The 16,804-nt window shown below is 43.7% G+C and overlaps 1 protein-coding gene and 1 pseudogene across 1 annotated transcript; one reads left to right on the forward strand and one right to left on the reverse strand.

Annotated features, from left to right (window-relative positions):
• Window positions 1–16,419, forward strand: part of LOC118580570 — a 37,786-nt pseudogene extending 21,367 nt beyond the window's left edge.
• Window positions 5,322–7,125, reverse strand: LOC118580566. The gene is made up of 2 exons (XM_036182377.1): window positions 6,165–7,125; window positions 5,322–5,819 (listed from the first exon to the last, which is right to left on the reverse strand). The coding sequence occupies exons 1-2, from the start codon at window positions 6,470–6,472 to the stop codon at window positions 5,357–5,359; spliced, it is 771 nt and encodes a 256-aa protein (XP_036038270.1). The 5' UTR covers window positions 6,473–7,125; the 3' UTR covers window positions 5,322–5,356.
• Window positions 16,420–16,804: the final 385 nt, after the last annotated feature.

A 16,804-nucleotide genomic window follows, 5' to 3' on the forward strand; every position in this document is an offset into this window, starting at 1 on the left:
GTCATTTGTGACTATTGTAAATGGTGATGTATCTCTGATTTCCTTCTCAGTCTGTTTGTCTATTGTATATAGGAGGACTACTGAGTTTTTTTTAATTAATCCTGTATCCTGCTATGTTGCTGAAGGTTTTTATTAGCTGTGTCAGTTCCTTGGTTTTGTTTTTGGGGTCACTCACATACACTATCATGTTATCTGCAAATAGGGAAAGCTTGACTTCTTCCTTTCCAATTTGTATCCCTTTAATGTCCTTATGTGGTCTTATTGCTCTGGCTAGAACTTCAAGTACTATATTGAATACGTATGGGGAGAGGGGCCAGCCTTGCCTTGTTCCTGATTTTAGTGGTATTGCTTTGAGTTTCTCTCCATTTAATTTGATGTTGGCTGTTGGCTTGCTGTAGATTGCCTTTATAATGTTTAGGTATGTTCCCTGTATTCCTGATCGCTCCAAGACCTTTATCATGAAGGGGTGTTGGATTTTGTCCAATGCCTTTTCTGCATCTAGTGAGATGATCATGTGGTTTTTCTCTTTGAGTTTGTTTATATGGTGTATTACATCGATGGACTTTCGTATGTTGAACCACCCTTGCATCCCTGGGATGAAGCCTACTTGATCATGGTGGATAATTTTTTTGATGTGTTCTTGGAGTGTGTTTGCCAGAATTTTTTGTTTTTGTTTTTGTTTTTGTTTTTTCCAGACAGGGTTTCTCTGTGTAGCTTTGTGCCTTTCCTGGAACTTACTCTGTAGCTCAGATTGGCCTCGATCGCACGGAGATCTGTCTGCCTCTGCCTCCCAAGTGCTGGGATTAAAGGCTTGTGCTACTACCGCCCCGCTGTTTCCCAGAATTGTATTGAGTATTTTTGCACCAATGTTCATGAGGGAGATCGGTCTGTAGTTCTCTTTCTCTGTTGCATCTTTGGTTTAGGAATCAGGGTAATTGTAGCCACATATAAGGAGTTTGGTAATATAACTTCTGCTTCTATTGTATGGAACAATTTAAAGAGTATCCGCATTAAGTCTTCTTTGAAGATCTGGTAGAATTCTGCAGTGAAACCATCAGGTTCTGGGCTTTTTTTGGTTGGGAGACTTTTAATGACGGATTATATTTTCTTAGGGGTTATTGGACTATTTGAATGTTTTATCTGGTCTTGATTTAACTTAGGTATGTGGTACCTATCCAGAAAATTATCCATTTCTTTTAGATTTTTCCAGTTTTGTGGTGAAGAGGTTTTTGAAGTATGACCTGATGATTCTCTGGATTTCCTCATTGTCTGTTGTTATGTCCCCCTTTTCATTTGTGATTTTGTTAATTTGGATTCTCTCTCTCTATCTTTTGGTTAGTCTGGATAAGGGTTTGTCTATCTTGTTGATCTTCTCAAAGAACCAACTCTTTGTTTCATTAATCCTTTGTATTGTTTTCTTTGTTTCTATTTCATGGATTTCAGCTCTCAATTTGATAATTTCCTGGAGTCTGTTCCTCCTGGGAGACTTTGCTTCTTCCTGTTCCAGGGCTTTCAGGTGTACTGTCAAGTCACTAGTGTGAGATTTCTCCAGCTCCTTTATGTGGGCATTCAGTGCTATGCATTTCCCTCTTAGCACTGCTTTCATAGCATCCCATAAGTTTGGGTATGTGGTGTATTCATTTTCATTGATCTCTAGGAAGTCTTTAATTTCTTTCTTTACTTCTTCCTTAACCCGTTGTTGATTCAGTTGAGCATTATTCAGTTTCCATGAGATTGTAGGATTTCTGTAGTTGTTTCTGTTGTTGAAATCTAACTTTAAACCATGGTGGTCTGATAGAACACAGGAGGTTATTCCAATTGTTTTGTATCTGTTGAGATTTGCTTTGTGGCCAAGTATGTGGTCGATTTGAGAGAAGATTCCATGGGGTGCTGAGAAGAAGGTATATTCTTTTTTGTTTGGGTGGAATGTTCTGTAGATATCGATTAAGTCCATTTGAGCCATAACATCAGTTAAGTCCATTATGTCTCTGTTAACTTTCAATTTGGCCGATCTGTCCAGAGGTGAAAGTGGGTGTTGAAGTCTCCCACTATTAATGTGTGGGGTTTTATATGTGATTTAAGCTTTAGTAATGTTTCTTTTACATATGTGGCTGCCCTTGTGTTTGGGGCATAAATGTTGAGAATTGAGACTTCATCTTGGTGGATCTTTCCTGAGATGAATATGTAATGTCCTTCATCATCTGTTTTGATTGATTTTAGTTTGAAGTCTATTTTGCTGGATATTAGGATAGCTACACCAGCTTTCTTCTTAAGACCATTTGATTGGAAAGTCTTTTCCCAGCCTTTTATTCTTAGGAGGTGTCTGTCTTTGAATTTGAGGTGTGTTTCTTGTATGCAGCAGAAAGATGGGTCCTGTTTTCGTATCTTTCTGTTAGTCTGTGTCTTTTTATAGGTGAATTAAGTCCATTGATATTAAGGGATATTAATCACCAGTGATTGTTCATTCCTGTTGTTATTTTTATTTTTTGGTGGTAGTGTGTGTGTACTTCTCTTCTTTAGGGTTTACAGCTGTGGTGTTATCTATTGCCTCTCTTTTCATGGGTGTATCTGTCTTCCTTAGGTTGGAATTTTCCTTCTAGTGCTTTCTGTAGGGCTGGGTTTGTGGATAAGTGTTGTTTAAATCTGGTTTTGTCTTGGAAGTTCTTGTTCACTCCATCTATGATGATTGAAAGTTTTGCTGGGTATATTCGTCTAGGCTGGCATCCATGGTCTCTTAATGTCTGCATTATATCTGTCCAGTTCCTTCTGGCTTTCAAAGTCTCCATGGAGAAATTGGGTGTTATTATGATGGGTTTGCCTTTATAATTCACTTGGCCTTTTTCCTTTGCTGCCCTTAATATTCTTTCTTTTTTTCTGTACGTTTAGTTGTTTAATGATTATGTGGCAAGGGGACTTTTTTGGGGGATCTAGTCTGGTGTTCTATAGGCTTCTTGTATCTTCATAGGCATTTCATTCTTTAAGTTGGGAAAGTTTTCTTCTATGATCTTGTTAAATATATTTTCTGTGCTTTTGAGTTGGTATTCTTCTCCTTCCTCTATCCCTATTATTCATAGGTTTGGTCTTTTCATGGTGTTCCAAATTTTGTGGACATTTTGGGTCATGACTTTGTTGGTTTTATTGTTTTCTTTGACTGATGAATCTATTTCTTCTACCATATCTTCAACACCAGAGATCCTCTCTTCCATCTCTTGCATTCTGTTGGTTATACTTGCCTCTGAAGTTCCTGTTTGTTTACTCAGAGTTTCTATTTCCAACATTCCTTCTGCTAGTGTCTTCTTCATTTTTTTCTATTTCCGTCTTCAGGTGTTTGACTGTTTCCCTCACCTGTTTCATTGCTTTTTCATGATTTTCTTTCAGGGACTTTTTGTTTTCTTCTGCTTTAATTGTCCTTTCCTCTAGTTTTTTATAGAATTCTTCCCATTTTTTGTTTGTCTGTTCCTCTACTTTATTTTTGATTTCTTCTATATAAGGCTCTAGCCTCTTCATGATGTTACTTATAAGGTTGTTTTCTTCTTCTTCTTCCATTCCGTGATGTTCAGATCTAGCTTTTGGAGAAGGGCTAGGTTCTGGTGATGCTGTATTGCTCTTTATTTTGTTGTATGTACTTCTGCCTTGACGTCTGCCCATCTCCTCTTGTGTTCCTTCTTGGTCTTATCACTGTACTTGGTCCAGACAGAGATGACAGATTTAGGGAGCCTCTCTCTGGTTCAGTTGGAAGCTCTTGGCCAGATGGGAGTGGTGGTCCAGATGAGAGTGCTGTCGGGATAGGAGCTGGAGGACTGGACTCTGAGTCTTGGGAAGTCCCTGGGGTCTCCTTATTTTGTCCAGATGTGAGCTCCTCTTGTCCAGATGGGAGTTCCTCTGGTCTCTCTGGTCCAGATGGGAGTTCCAGGGCAGGATGGAAGCTTGGGGCTTGTCTCTGATTCTCAGGAAGTGGCTGGGGTCTCCAGCAGATGGGTGTGGTGGCAGGGTGTGGAGACTGCAGTGTCTGCCTGCAGTCTTGGAAAAGGGGAGCCTTCCTGTAGGGCCCGCCAATTGGCAGGATACTGGGGCCAAGTTGGTCAGGTCCTCCCAGAGTGGCCTGTGTCCAGAGGTGGGACCCAAGGGCAGTTGCCTCTCTGACTATAACCCAGGCACTCACCTCTCGACCAATGATTTTTGATTCCTGTTATTTTTGTTGTTGTTGTTGTTATTAAAGTGTTGGTGTTGGTTGGTGGTCATGTGTGGATGTGTGTGTGCTTCCCTTCTTTTGGTTTTACTGGAGTGAGATTATTTATTTCCTGTGTTTTCATAGGCATTTTTAACATCTTTAGGTTGGAGTTTCCTTTCTAGTACCTTCTGTAATGCTGGATTTGTCGATAGATAATGCTTGAATTTGAATTTATCATGAAATATCTTATTTCCATCTATATTGATTGAAAGTTTTGCTGGGTATAGTAGTAGTCTTGGTTGTCATCTATGGTCTCTTCCAGTCTATTCTGCTCTGTCCAGGCTCTCTGGTTTTTATAGTCTCCACTGAGAAATCAGGTGCAATTCTAATAGGTATGACTTTATACGTTACTTGGTTTTTTTCTTCTTCAAGCTTTTAATATTCTTTATTTGTTATATATGCTTAGTGTTTTCATTATTATGTGGTGAGGGGACTTTCTTTTCTGGTTCAATTTATTTGGTGTTCTATATGCTTCTTTATCTTTATAGAAATCTCCTTCTTTAGATTAAGAAAATTTTCTTCTATGATTTTGTTGAAAATATTTTCTGGCCCTTTGAGCTGAGATTCTTCTCCTTATTCTACACCTATTATAATTAAGTTTGATCTTCTTATTGAAGGAAAGCCCCCCACAGGGGATCTTTCCTCAAGAGAGACCCCAAACCCAAGGAACACACCGAGACCACGGATCAGATGCAAACAGCAAGAGGGTTTATTTGAATACACAGGTACCTGGGGCGACAAGTCTTTCGGAGGACTTGCGCGCCTTCCTAGGGGAAGGGGGACTTCTTATAGAGTCCTGGGGGCAGAAGCACGGTTACAGAAGCGAGAAGCATAGTTACAGGGTCCCCATTGGTTAATTCAAATAAGGCCAGGGTGAACTTGGGGGCTATCTTTAATTTTCAGGAATGTGCAGCTGTCTGTTCTCCAAGGCCAGGTAGCCAATTATAGATATCTTGTTCTGACTCAAGGTTTGTTCCTCCCAAGACCGGGTGTTTGATATCTCCTGCCTTGACTCAAGGTTACTTTCTCAATTATCTTTCTCAAGGCTGTTTCTTAGGCTAAGTTACTGAGACGGGGGGCCTTTCATTCCCCCATTTTCTTTTGTCGTAAATGGAATCTTTCATTTTAGGATGGAGAATAAGGAGTCAGCTCCATCTCTGGTTCTCGGAGCCTCTGATACTGCTGAATTAGGACCAAAGCCTGGACAACAGAAATCCTATTCTTGACAAATTGTATCAATCTATTGAAGATACATGGCCCCAAAAATAAAATGAGCAGGACTCTGATGATGCCCCTCCTAATGTTAGGAGGGCTATTAGGGGAATTAGGGGAACCTATAGGTATAAGTCTTATCTTTAGTGGGTTTGGGGAGCGTTGAACTTTCCATGTAGATGTCTTGGTGTTCTCAGCTTTATCGGGTTCTTTGACGGCCTTCATATATGACACGTGGACCCAGACAGAGTTTTTAATCTTGAATGGGTGAGACATCACCGGGCGATTCAGTTGCTCCCAGTAGGCATCTGCCAGGGGTTTCCACACCGTCTTTTGTACCAGTTGGAGGGCTTGAAGGTGTGCCTCCAGGGTAGGGCTAGTGGCAAAAGAGGAGATATCAGGGTGAAGGAAGTTTATTATTGGTGGGGGAGTCCCATATAAAATCTCAAACGGGGTTAGGCCGTGAGGCCCAGGAGTATTCCGGGCTCGGTAAAGGGCTAGTGGGAGTAAGAGCATCCAATCTCTAGTGCCAGCTGCGAGCGTTAATTTGGTTAAAGTCTCCTTAATGTTTTTATTTATGCGTTCTATCTATCCTGAGCTCTGGGGGTGGTATGCATAATGGAGTTTCCAATCGATCCCCAATAGCCTGGCCATCTTCTGACTTACCTGGGAGATGAAGGCGGGCCCATTGTCTGACCCCAATATCTGGGGCATTCCATACCTGGGAAAGATGTCATCCAGGAGTTTCTGGGTTACCATGGTAGCAGTCTCTTTCTCCGTCCATCCTGAAAAAGTGTCTACAAAAACCAGAAGGTATCTGTACCCATATAGCCCAGGTTTTACCTCAGTGAAGTCAAGTTCCCAATGGACTCCGGGGCGGTGGCCTCGCAGGCAGCTTCTTCTGTTCAGATGGGTTTTTCCTGGGTTGACTTGGGCACAAGCAGGGCAGCTGGAAGTCACCTGTTGGAGGACCTGTTCCTGATTTAATAATACAGTGTTCGAGGCCTCATCAGCCAGACGGGCCTTCATCTATGATGTTAGCTTGTCGTTCGGGGCTCTATTCCACCCCCATTTTCTTTGCTAGTTCCTGGTCCTCCGGGCTGTAGAGCATGGGGTCCCTGTTTGGCTGTTGGTAGTCTTGCATGACCAGCAGCTTGTCACCCCTGGGGGTTGTAAGGCCATTGTCCAGGCCGTCAGATTGGCCAGCCGATTTTCCCGTGCTATTACAGAGTCATCCTTTCGGTGCCCGGGACAGTGTATGATGCTGAGCTGTCCAGATGTCAGCTGAACCTTTTTCTCGGTGGTCTATCGCTATCTCCTGCTACCCGTGGCCCCCTGGACCAAAGCTGTGCAGTCACTGAGAGAGCCTCCGATGTGGGTCAGGACTGAATGTTGAGCTCCGGTGTCCCTTAGGAAGGTCATTGGCTGCCCCCCGATCTTGAGAGTTATCCTAGGCTCAAGGGGGGGGGCTCCTGGCCTTGACCTCCCTAATCTTTTAGATTGAGGAGGTCCGTGGTTCCTGTCTTAGTTTTTCCAGGCCCTCGAGGTTTCTTTGGGCAGTCATGAGCCCAATGTCCTCTCGCTTTGCAATAGGCGCACTGGTCTTTGTCAAGGGGTGCCCTTCTTTGATCTCCCTTCCTAACTCCCTCTCTGACCTGTCCCTGAGACATTATAGCGGCCAGGACTTTATTTATTTTTTTATGACGTTTTTTTAATCTCTTTTTTTTCTGTTTCTGTCGTATTGCTGACCTGAGCCAAATTGGTGGGGCGCCTAGCAGCCCCCCGGAGACCCGCTAAGAGCAACTGGCAAAAGAGACGTAGGTGCTCCCTACCTTCTGGGGTCCTGAAGTCCCAGTTCGGGCGGGTGAGGGGAAAGGCTGCTGACAGTCATCCCATGTAGGCTGGTGGGTTAGGCGTAGGTTATTAAAATGGACTTAATCAAGTTAGTCAAGGCAACAGGGTCCTTAAAGAAAGAGGGTTATGCATTATGCTGTTTCCAGTTGTAAAGATCAGAGGCCGAAAATCGGCCAGTACTGAAGCTGGTGATTGGGTCCTCAGCTGGCGTGGCAGGCCCGTGAGCAGCCTGCACTCCCGCCGCCGCCGCCGCCGCCGCTGGCGCAGCTGGCGCAGCGGGCCCGTGAGCCGCCTGCACTCCCGCCGTCGCCGCTGGCGCAGCAGGCGCAGCGGGCCCGTGAACCGCCTGCACTCCCGCCGCCGCCGCCGCCGCCGCTGGCGCCGCTGGCGCAGCGGGCCCGTGAACCGCCTGCACTCCCGCCGTCGCCGCTGGCGCAGCTGGCGCAGCGGCCCGTGAGCCGCCTGTATTCCCGCCGTCGCCGCTGGCGCAGCTGGCGCAGCGGGCCCGTGAACCGCCTGCACTCCCCCCTGCACTCCCGCCGCCGTCGCCGCTGGCGCGGCTGGCGCAGCGGGCCCGTGAACCGCCTGCACTCCCCCCTGCACTCCCGCCGCCTCCGCCTCCGCTGGCGCGGCTGGCGTAGCGGGCCCGTGAGCAGCCTGCACTCCCGCCATCATGGTGGGTCCGGAAAGTGCCGGTCCCGGCGCTCGCATGGGGACCTCCGCAGCAGTCATGGCTGGCCTGGGAAGTGCCGGCCCGGGAAGGGGGGAGGCCTGGGGCATTGGAAGGGAGAGAAACGGCTTAACCCAGGGCGGGGGTTCCATCGCTAAGAGTTTCCATATGACGATGTATGGAACTTGGTCCGGGTGGCCATGGGGACCTGGAGCGAAGACTTTTCCCTCCACCTGTAAGATAAGACTGAGGTTAAAAGTTCCCTCGCGAGGCCATCCTACATTCATTGTGACCCAGTCAGCCTCGCAAAGGGTGATCCATTTTCTTTTTTCAATCATAAGTCCCTCGTTGTTGGCTCGTGCTTTCATGTCTGACCAGTGGTCAAGCGTGAGGCTCAAGGGTGTGGTGACAGTCTGTCCCATAGCTGTTTCTAGGAAGAGAGCGCTCAGACAGAAAATAACAAACGACAGACAAACGCAAACAAGACTGACACGCGCTGCGCGGCTCCGGTTCCAAACCGAGAGCAGAAACTCAGACGGAGAGTGCTGCGAGGGTCCGGATCCCTCCTCTCCAACCAACATCACGTATCCCTCGAATTCGTGAGTGGCCCCAAAAAACCGTGCCCCAAAGGGGACTTCAGACACCCTTGGAACGTCTTCCAGGGTTGGTGAGCCAAGTCCGGGCTTGTCAGCCCCTTCAGCCTCACCCCGATACAGAACACTAGGGGAGATACCCTAGTGCGGGACTCAGGCGGCCCGGCCTCACGGCAAGTCTGCCTGCCTCCTCTCCCGGCACTACAATCAGGCGGCCCGGCCTCACGGCAGACCTTGCCCGCCTCCTTTCCTGGTCCCTCCAGACGCTGCGCAGGAACAGAGCTCAAACGTAGAAACAGGCAGCATAGAGACAAAACGGACACAGGACAGTTCGAGCTTAAACGTAAATATTGAGGCCGGCCGGCTTACCTCCTGATGGTGGGTCGGTGGTCCTGGGGAGGGGTCTCAATCTCGGTGGGACCTCCAATGAAAGAAAGCCCCCCACAGGGGATCTTTCCTCAAGAGAGACCCCAAACCCAAGGAACACACCGAGACCACGGATCAGATGCAAACAGCAAGAGGGTTTATTTGAATACACAGGTACCTGGGGCGACAAGTCTTTCGGAGGACTTGCGCGCCTTCCTAGGGGAAGGGGGACTTCTTATAGAGTCCTGGGGGCAGAAGCACGGTTACAGAAGCGAGAAGCATAGTTACAGGGTCCCCATTGGTTAATTCAAATAAGGCCAGGGTGAACTTGGGGGCTATCTTTAATTTTCAGGAATGTGCAGCTGTCTGTTCTCCAAGGCCAGGTAGCCAATTATAGATATCTTGTTCTGACTCAAGGTTTGTTCCTCCCAAGACCGGGTGTTTGATATCTCCTGCCTTGACTCAAGGTTACTTTCTCAATTATCTTTCTCAAGGCCGTTTCTTAGGCTAAGTTACTGAGACGGGGGGCCTTTCATTATAGAGTGCAAGAATTCCTGGAATTTTTGTGTCAGGAATTTTTTAGATTTAATTTTTTGGCTGAATTATCTATTTCTTTTATCATATCTTGAATGTCTGAGATTCTCTCTTCTCTCTCTTGTATTCTCTTGATGATGCTTGTGTTTGTACTTCCCATTCATTTACCTAGATTTTCCATTTCCAGAATTCCTTCATTTTGTGTTTTCTTTATTGCTTCTATTTCCATTTTCAGGTCTTGGTCAGTTTTATTAATTTCCTTCAACTCTTTGTTTTTTCTTGGCTTTCTTTATGGGATTTATTCATTTCCTCCAATTTTTTGTTCATGTTTTCCTTGATTTCTTTAAGGGGCTAATTCATTTTCCTCTTTAAGGACCTCTATCATCTCCATAAAGTTAGTTCTGAGGTCTTTTATCTTGTGCTTTGACAGTGTTGGAATACTTGGAACTTGTTACAGTAGGACAGCTGAGCTCTGCTGGTGACATATCATCATGGCTGTTGTTGATTGCATTCTTAGTCTGGTATCCAGACACCTGGGTTTGGGGTGGTTTTAGTTCTAGGTGTCAATTATTAAGTTTGTCTTTGTTTGGTGGGTGTTTTATTTCTTGGTTTCTATTTTCTGTTTAGTCTTTTAGTCTGTGTGGCTTATGGTTGAAAAGAGGTTCTCTTCTTGATTTGGGGGCTGGACTTCTGGCAGCTGCCCTGACCTCTTGTTGAGCAGGGGTTCTCCATCTGAATTTGGAGCTGGGACATAATGAGGAGGGCGGGTGATTGGGCATGGTGTCAGAGGTGCACTAAGAGAGTGAAGGAAGTCCTCAGGTGGAAGTTCTATCTGGAGTTCTGGTTGCTTTAGTGGCCTCTGGTCCAGCAATTGAGTCTCTGCCTGAGTTTGCCTATCGGTTCTTCTGGCTGGTATGGCCTGCACTTGAGTAGGAGATATCTGCCTGAGTTGTGTGATGTTTTTAATAGATTCCCAGCTGGCAGGTACTAAGGAGTTGGGTCGACATGTACATTTATATCAGACCAGAAAGTCTGATATGTATGCCTCCATTTGTGTACACTAGTCTGTCTTGTTTGTGAAAAGGTTCTATTGTATTAGATTTTCCAGCTTCTGCTTCTTTCTGAACCATCTCTGAACACTTGCTATTTCTCACCTCAGTACACACACACACACACACACACACACACACACACACGGGGCTGTAGAGATGGTTCAGAGGTTAAGAGCACTGGCTGCTCTTCCAGAGGTCCTGAGTTCAATTCCCAGAAACCACATGGTAATTCACAACCATCTGTAATGAAGTCTGGTGCTCTCTTCTGGCATGCAGAGATATATGCAGGCAGAACACTATATATATAAAATAAAGAAAGAAAACCTTAAAATATAAGTATATATATGCATATATGCACATATATAATTTGAATAAAATGATGAAGGCCTGTATCATGAATGCAAATTACTTAAAGTTTTTTCTATTTATTATTATTATTATTATTATTATTATTATTATTATTACTATTATTACTATTATTGTTATAATATTTGTGTTTTAATTTTACACATCAGCCATGGATTCCCCTGTCCTCCCCCCTCCCATACCCGCCTCCACCTTCCCTCCAGCCCCTCCCCTCCATTCCCATCTACTCCAGGACCTAGACTCCTCTGGGGATTCATTTAAACCTGGTGGATTCAGTCCAGGCAGGGCCAGTCCCCTCCTTCCAGGCTGAGCAAAGTGTCCCTGTGTAAGCCCAAGGTTCCAAACAGCCAGCTCATGCACTAAGGACAGGTCCCGGTCCCACAGCCTGGGTGCCTCCCAAACAGTTCAAGCTATTCAATTGTCCCACTTATCCAGAGGGTCAGAGCTAGCTGGGGGCTCCACAGCCTTTGGTTCATAATTCATGTGCTTCCATTCATTTGGCTGTTTGTCCCTGTGCCTCTCCAATCTTGGTCTCAACAATTCACACTCTTATAATCTCTCCTCTTTCTTGACATTTGGACTCCCCCCAGCTCCACCTGGGGCCTGGCTGAGGATCTCTGCATCCACTTCCAGCAGTTATTGGATGAGAGTTCAAGCACAACCATTAGGGTGTTTGGCCATCTGATCACCAGACTAGGTCAGATCAGGCTTTCTCTCGACCATTGCCAGCAGTCTACAGAGGATGTATCATTGTGGATTTCTGGGGAACTCTCCAGCACTCTGCCTATTCCTGTTCTCATGTGGTCTTCATTTATCATGGTCTGTTATTCCTCGTTCTCCCTTTCTGTTTTTGATTCAGCTGGGAGCCCCTGCTCCCCTAAGCTTTCTTTCCCTCAAACCTTGCCCTTCATTACTCCCACTGTCATCCAGGTTGTTCATATAGATCTCATCCATATCTCTGTCATTTTGTCTTTCCTAGGGTCCCATTTTCTAAGTAGCCTCCCTGGAGTTGTGTAGCAGTCTAGTCATCTTTGTTTTACATCTAGTATCCTCCTATGAGTGAGTACATACCATGTTTGTCTTTCTGAGTCTGGGTTACCTCACTCAGGATGAAATTTTTTTCTAGATCTGTCCATTTGCCTGCAAACATCATGATGTGGTACATATACATAATGGAGTACTACTCAGCAGAGAAAAACTGATCTTTTTCAAATCCATTTTCCACATTGCAATTTTGAAAGGATGTTGCTACATGTAGCCCACACTATGGTGGAATATTGTGTTAAGTTTCTCAAGAGACAGAATAATGAATGTATCTGTCTATATCTATCCAACTTCTTTATTGTGGTGCACAATATTCTTTGTCATATGAGCCTTGTTTACATTTACCACTAAAAATGTAATTTCTTAGTTCTTCACTGAACAGTGGATTATCTGGCCATTCATTCTTCATCTCCTCCTGTTCTGTGTTTGCTTTCTCATCCCTGACATTCTTGGTGTCCATACAAGCATATAGTGATATATAAGAGTGTGTGAATATAACTCTGTGTATCTGCCACAATGTGCTTCTCAATTCTTTGCTTTATTTTTCATATATTTTACACCTCTCTTTATTTGGTATAGACAGTTAAGGATCATGAAGGGAGACTGTATTTATTTGTTTATTTCTGTTTTGTCTCTGTTATTCAACCCGATTTCTATGATTTTTGTTTCTCCTGATTTCTCTGTCACTTCATTGTACTGCATTAAAAACAGCCTATTCGATCAATTTTTTCAATTATGAAATGGAAAAACACATGATTACAGATAGAAAGAGTTATATTTACAACACATTTCATCCTTTGACTCATCAATTTATTCTCTAATATTTTCCCTGGCACACAATTAACTAGTGTAGACAAAGTTGATCTGTTGCCATTATTCCTAATAGGGGTGTAAAGAAAAGCAATGCCCTAAAGTAACTGGCCAAAAATGGATCTGTCAAAAATATATCCATATATGATTTAATAAAACACTATGCAATGATTAAAATGATGTTTTCAAAAATAAAAAAGTTGTATTTATACACATTGGGTTTTTATAATTTTTACTTTCTTAAGGCATTCTAGTTTACTTTTATTTCTAAAATATTTGTAATATGTCATGAAGTATTTTTTTATCATCATTGACTGAAAAATTGTCACAATTTTGCTACCATGATTTCTGACATGTATTATTTAAATAAAAACTATAAAACTGTGAAATTTTCTGGTTCGTGGTATAATGAGTTATATCAAGAACAAAACTATTATTTAGGGACCCAGACAGTTTGGCATTACATCCTCAGTGTCTGGGTGTCCATGACAGTCTGTTTTCCTGACAACACCCCAGTAGGACAAAGGGGCCCTGATGTTAGTGTAGATAGAGGTAGACTGGGGTTGTTTGGCATCTGAATTGGGAGGGGTTCCTTGCTATATCTGGAGAAGCGGGGAGTCCCAGCGTCCATGTGGTCTCCACATCAAGCAGGTTTTAAAATGACTTCATTTTGTACTTCCATTCCCTTCTTCCCCAAAGACAAAGTCTGGATCTGCTGCCCAAAGGACTGGAAACCATTTAGTTCCCACTGCTACTTCCCTACGATTGACCCTGCATCTTACAGCGAGAGTGAGGAGAAGTGCTCCAGCATAGGTGCTCATCTGATGGTGATCCACAGCCAGGAAGAGCAGGTGCATCCTGGGACAGAGTGGGGCCTGGGCCTGGCCTGCTGTCTGCTTCTTTTTACTAAGAGGGAGTTTTGTTGACATGGGTGTTGCTGATGTGGCAGAAGCTGGGAATCTTGCTTCAGCCTTGGCATTCTCCACCTTGCCCCTGCTTCAATGAAGATAAACAACCCATAAGGAACTGTGGCAACAGAAATGCAACACCTGAGGGTGGAGGGAAGGATGAAATGTTTCTGCTGGAAAGAGCAGTGTGTGATTTCAGCACTCTAAAGCTTCCTGTAGTACCCACTGCCTAACAGAAGAGGGCACAGAGCTGACTAGGGAAAGGAGATCAAATCAGGAGATTCACAGGCAACCATCAGAAATGAAATATCTGAGGTTATGAATAGAGAATAATTTAATCTTCTAAATTCTCTCATGCACAACATTCAAGAATGGTGCTGGGTTCAATCCAAGTTTGCAAAAAGCACAGGGACAAATAGCCAATTGAAAGAAAGCACATGAATTAAGAACCAACTGCTGTGGAATCCCTAGCTAGATCAGACCCTCTGGATAAGTGAGACAATTGAATAGCTTGAATCTGTTTGGGAGGCCCCCAGGCTGTGGGACCGGGACCTGTCCTTAGTGCATGAGCTGGCTGTTTGGAACCTTGGGCTTACACAGGGACACTTTGCTCAGCCTGGAAGGAGGGGACAGGACCTGCCTGTACTGAATCCACCAGGTTTAAATGAATCCTCAGGGGTGCCTTGATCCTGGAGGAGATGGGAATGGAGGGGAGGGCCTGGGGGGAGGGTGGGGTGGGAGCGGGAGGTGGAGGACAGGGGAAGCCATGGCTGATGTATAAAATTAAAACACATAATAAAAAATAATAATAAAGAATGGTGCTGGGGAGAAAAGAGGGAGTGCGTCTGAGATGAGGATTCCTTATGATCATGAACAGAGATTGTTTCCAGTGTGATGGAAATCAGGCCCCTGAGTGATGACCTTGTGTCCTGTCAGCTGGAGAGATGGCACTCCTGGGGGTGGGGGTGGGTCTTCTATTACTTGATCCTTCTTTGTCTTCTCATCTCATTGTGACCAGAAAAAAGTCAGTCAAAGTATCACAGTGTACCTCTAAAATGTGTAATTAAGGTGTATTACTCTAAAATTTCAGAAATATTTAAAGGCCTGGAGGAATGAAATAGCACTTGGTTATTACATATTTACATAGGTGCATCATATTGGACATACAATTTTGTATAGTTAAATTAATTTTTAAAAGATCTTATAAAAATTCTATAATAGAAAAATAAATACTTCATCCAGGCTGAATGCTGTATCTTTCTTTCCTCTTAGGATTTCATTTCCAAGATCCTGACTCCTGATGCTGCTTATTATATTGGTCTTTTGGATCCAGGTCGTCGACAGTGGCGATGGGTTGATCAGACACCATACAATGAAAATCCCACGTGAGTCTAGAGTTTCCTAGAGGAGTCCTGTGTCCTGTAGCATGAGAAGACTTTGGGGTGTTCCAGCTGTTGGTTATGAAACTAAAACAGCTCCTGGTATGAGTGCTGGGGATGGAGTTACTTTATCCCTATTTCCTCATCAAGGAGTCCTGTGACACATGTCACTGATACTCCAGGAGAGATGAGGAAACTGAGTTTGAAGAGTGTAGGATGATAAGTACCCAGGGCACCCAACCAAGGTGCTACACCATGGTGGGTTTTATTATGCTTTCTGTCACTCTCCATATTTAACAATAGGATTTAATTTATTTTTATTTGTGTGTATATTTATGTCTTTCTGTGTGTCATGTGTTTGTTGGTGCCCATGGAGGCCTAAAGTGGGTGTGGGATTCTCTGCAGCTAAGGTCACAGGTGGTATGACTACACCAATATGTATTCTGGGAACACAAATGCCATGTTTTCTGGAAGAGCAGCCAACACTCTTAATCTCTGAGCCATCTCTACAGTGTTCATTTATATCTTTATAATAAAAATTAATGTCAAGTTCATTACTGATTATTTCTCTTAAATCAAAAGCCCTCAATCTCATATCTTTATGTGTCATATTTATGAAATTATTTAAAAACTCTAATACCTTTGTATGTTCTCATATTCTATCCTGATTTCTGTTGTGAGAAATAGGTAGTAATGTTATTCTCATCCTCAGTCTTCAGAGAATAAAAGTAGAAATCCAGGATATTAAATTACTTGTTCTAGATGACAGAAATACGAATATTATCTAACTATTTTGAGTAGTTCTCCAGTCTCTAAAATAAAACGATTGTAAAATGGCAAAAAACCCTTTATTAAAACATGAGATTAAGGAGAGACCTTTTTAACATATAAATAAGCAGATGGAATGATAGTCCCCAGGTACCAAGACCCATGGATGAAGTAGCCTCTGGGATGTTTTCTAGGAGAACAGTTAAGTAACAGGCTAAGAGAATATTGAGTGCAGTGGTCCCTGATTTCCAGGGACATGTCAGACATGGGTGGTGGAGGATGATTGATTTGTACACACCTGAATCTGATTTCCACAAATTCCTACCTCATCCTCATCTTGCTTACTCTTGTTTTTTCTTTCCTAGCATCACTGTGGGAAATACCCTGACGCTCTTTCCTCCATTCCAGGTTCTGGCACTCAGGTGAGCCTAACAGTAACGACGAACAATGTGTTATAATAAATCATCGAGAGTCTGGTTGGGGCTGGAATGATGTCCGTTGCAATGATGAACAGAAGTCAGTTTGTCAGATGAAGAAAATATACTTATGAATTAATCATTCTTCATGGACATGGGATTGCCTTTTTATCCAGCATTTCACAGACACCTAGAAAGATCTTCTTGTGGAAGAGATGTCCATAAAAATTTAGGAGGGCAGCCAACAATTTTACATATGATAAAACTTATTCACATACATACTTATTTATTCATCCTTTACTCTTTTATATAATGAGAATTTCCCATATATCAGAGACGCTCCAGGATCCGTTTTCTGCATATGCGGAAGCATACCAGCTTTTCTGTACATTCGTAGGATCCTAAAGTTGTATTTGATGATAGAATTGTAGGGTATGGTCCCTCTACCCATCTATCTCTCTCTTTGTTCCTCTGTCTTTGGATTTATCGATGTATAATTGACAAATAAATCATATATATTTACATTACTCTGTCTTGACTTGATATGGAAATGTATTGGGCAATGGCTACCACAATCTGGAGAACAGTAACCTCTATTACC

Source organism: Onychomys torridus, chromosome 3, assembly GCF_903995425.1.
Source record: "Onychomys torridus chromosome 3, mOncTor1.1, whole genome shotgun sequence".
Taxonomy (NCBI): Eukaryota; Metazoa; Chordata; class Mammalia; order Rodentia; family Cricetidae; genus Onychomys; species Onychomys torridus.

Bases quoted from the DNA above. Each gene is read 5' to 3' on its own strand.
- LOC118580566 (XM_036182377.1), bottom strand. From the start codon at position 6,472: ATGAAGGCCCGTCTGGCTGATGAGGCCTCGAACACTGTATTATTAAAT. The intron at 5,820-6,164 runs GTATGGAATGCC...TTTTGCCACTAG, and splicing joins CTGGATGACATCTTTCCCAG to CCCTACCCTGGAGGCACACC.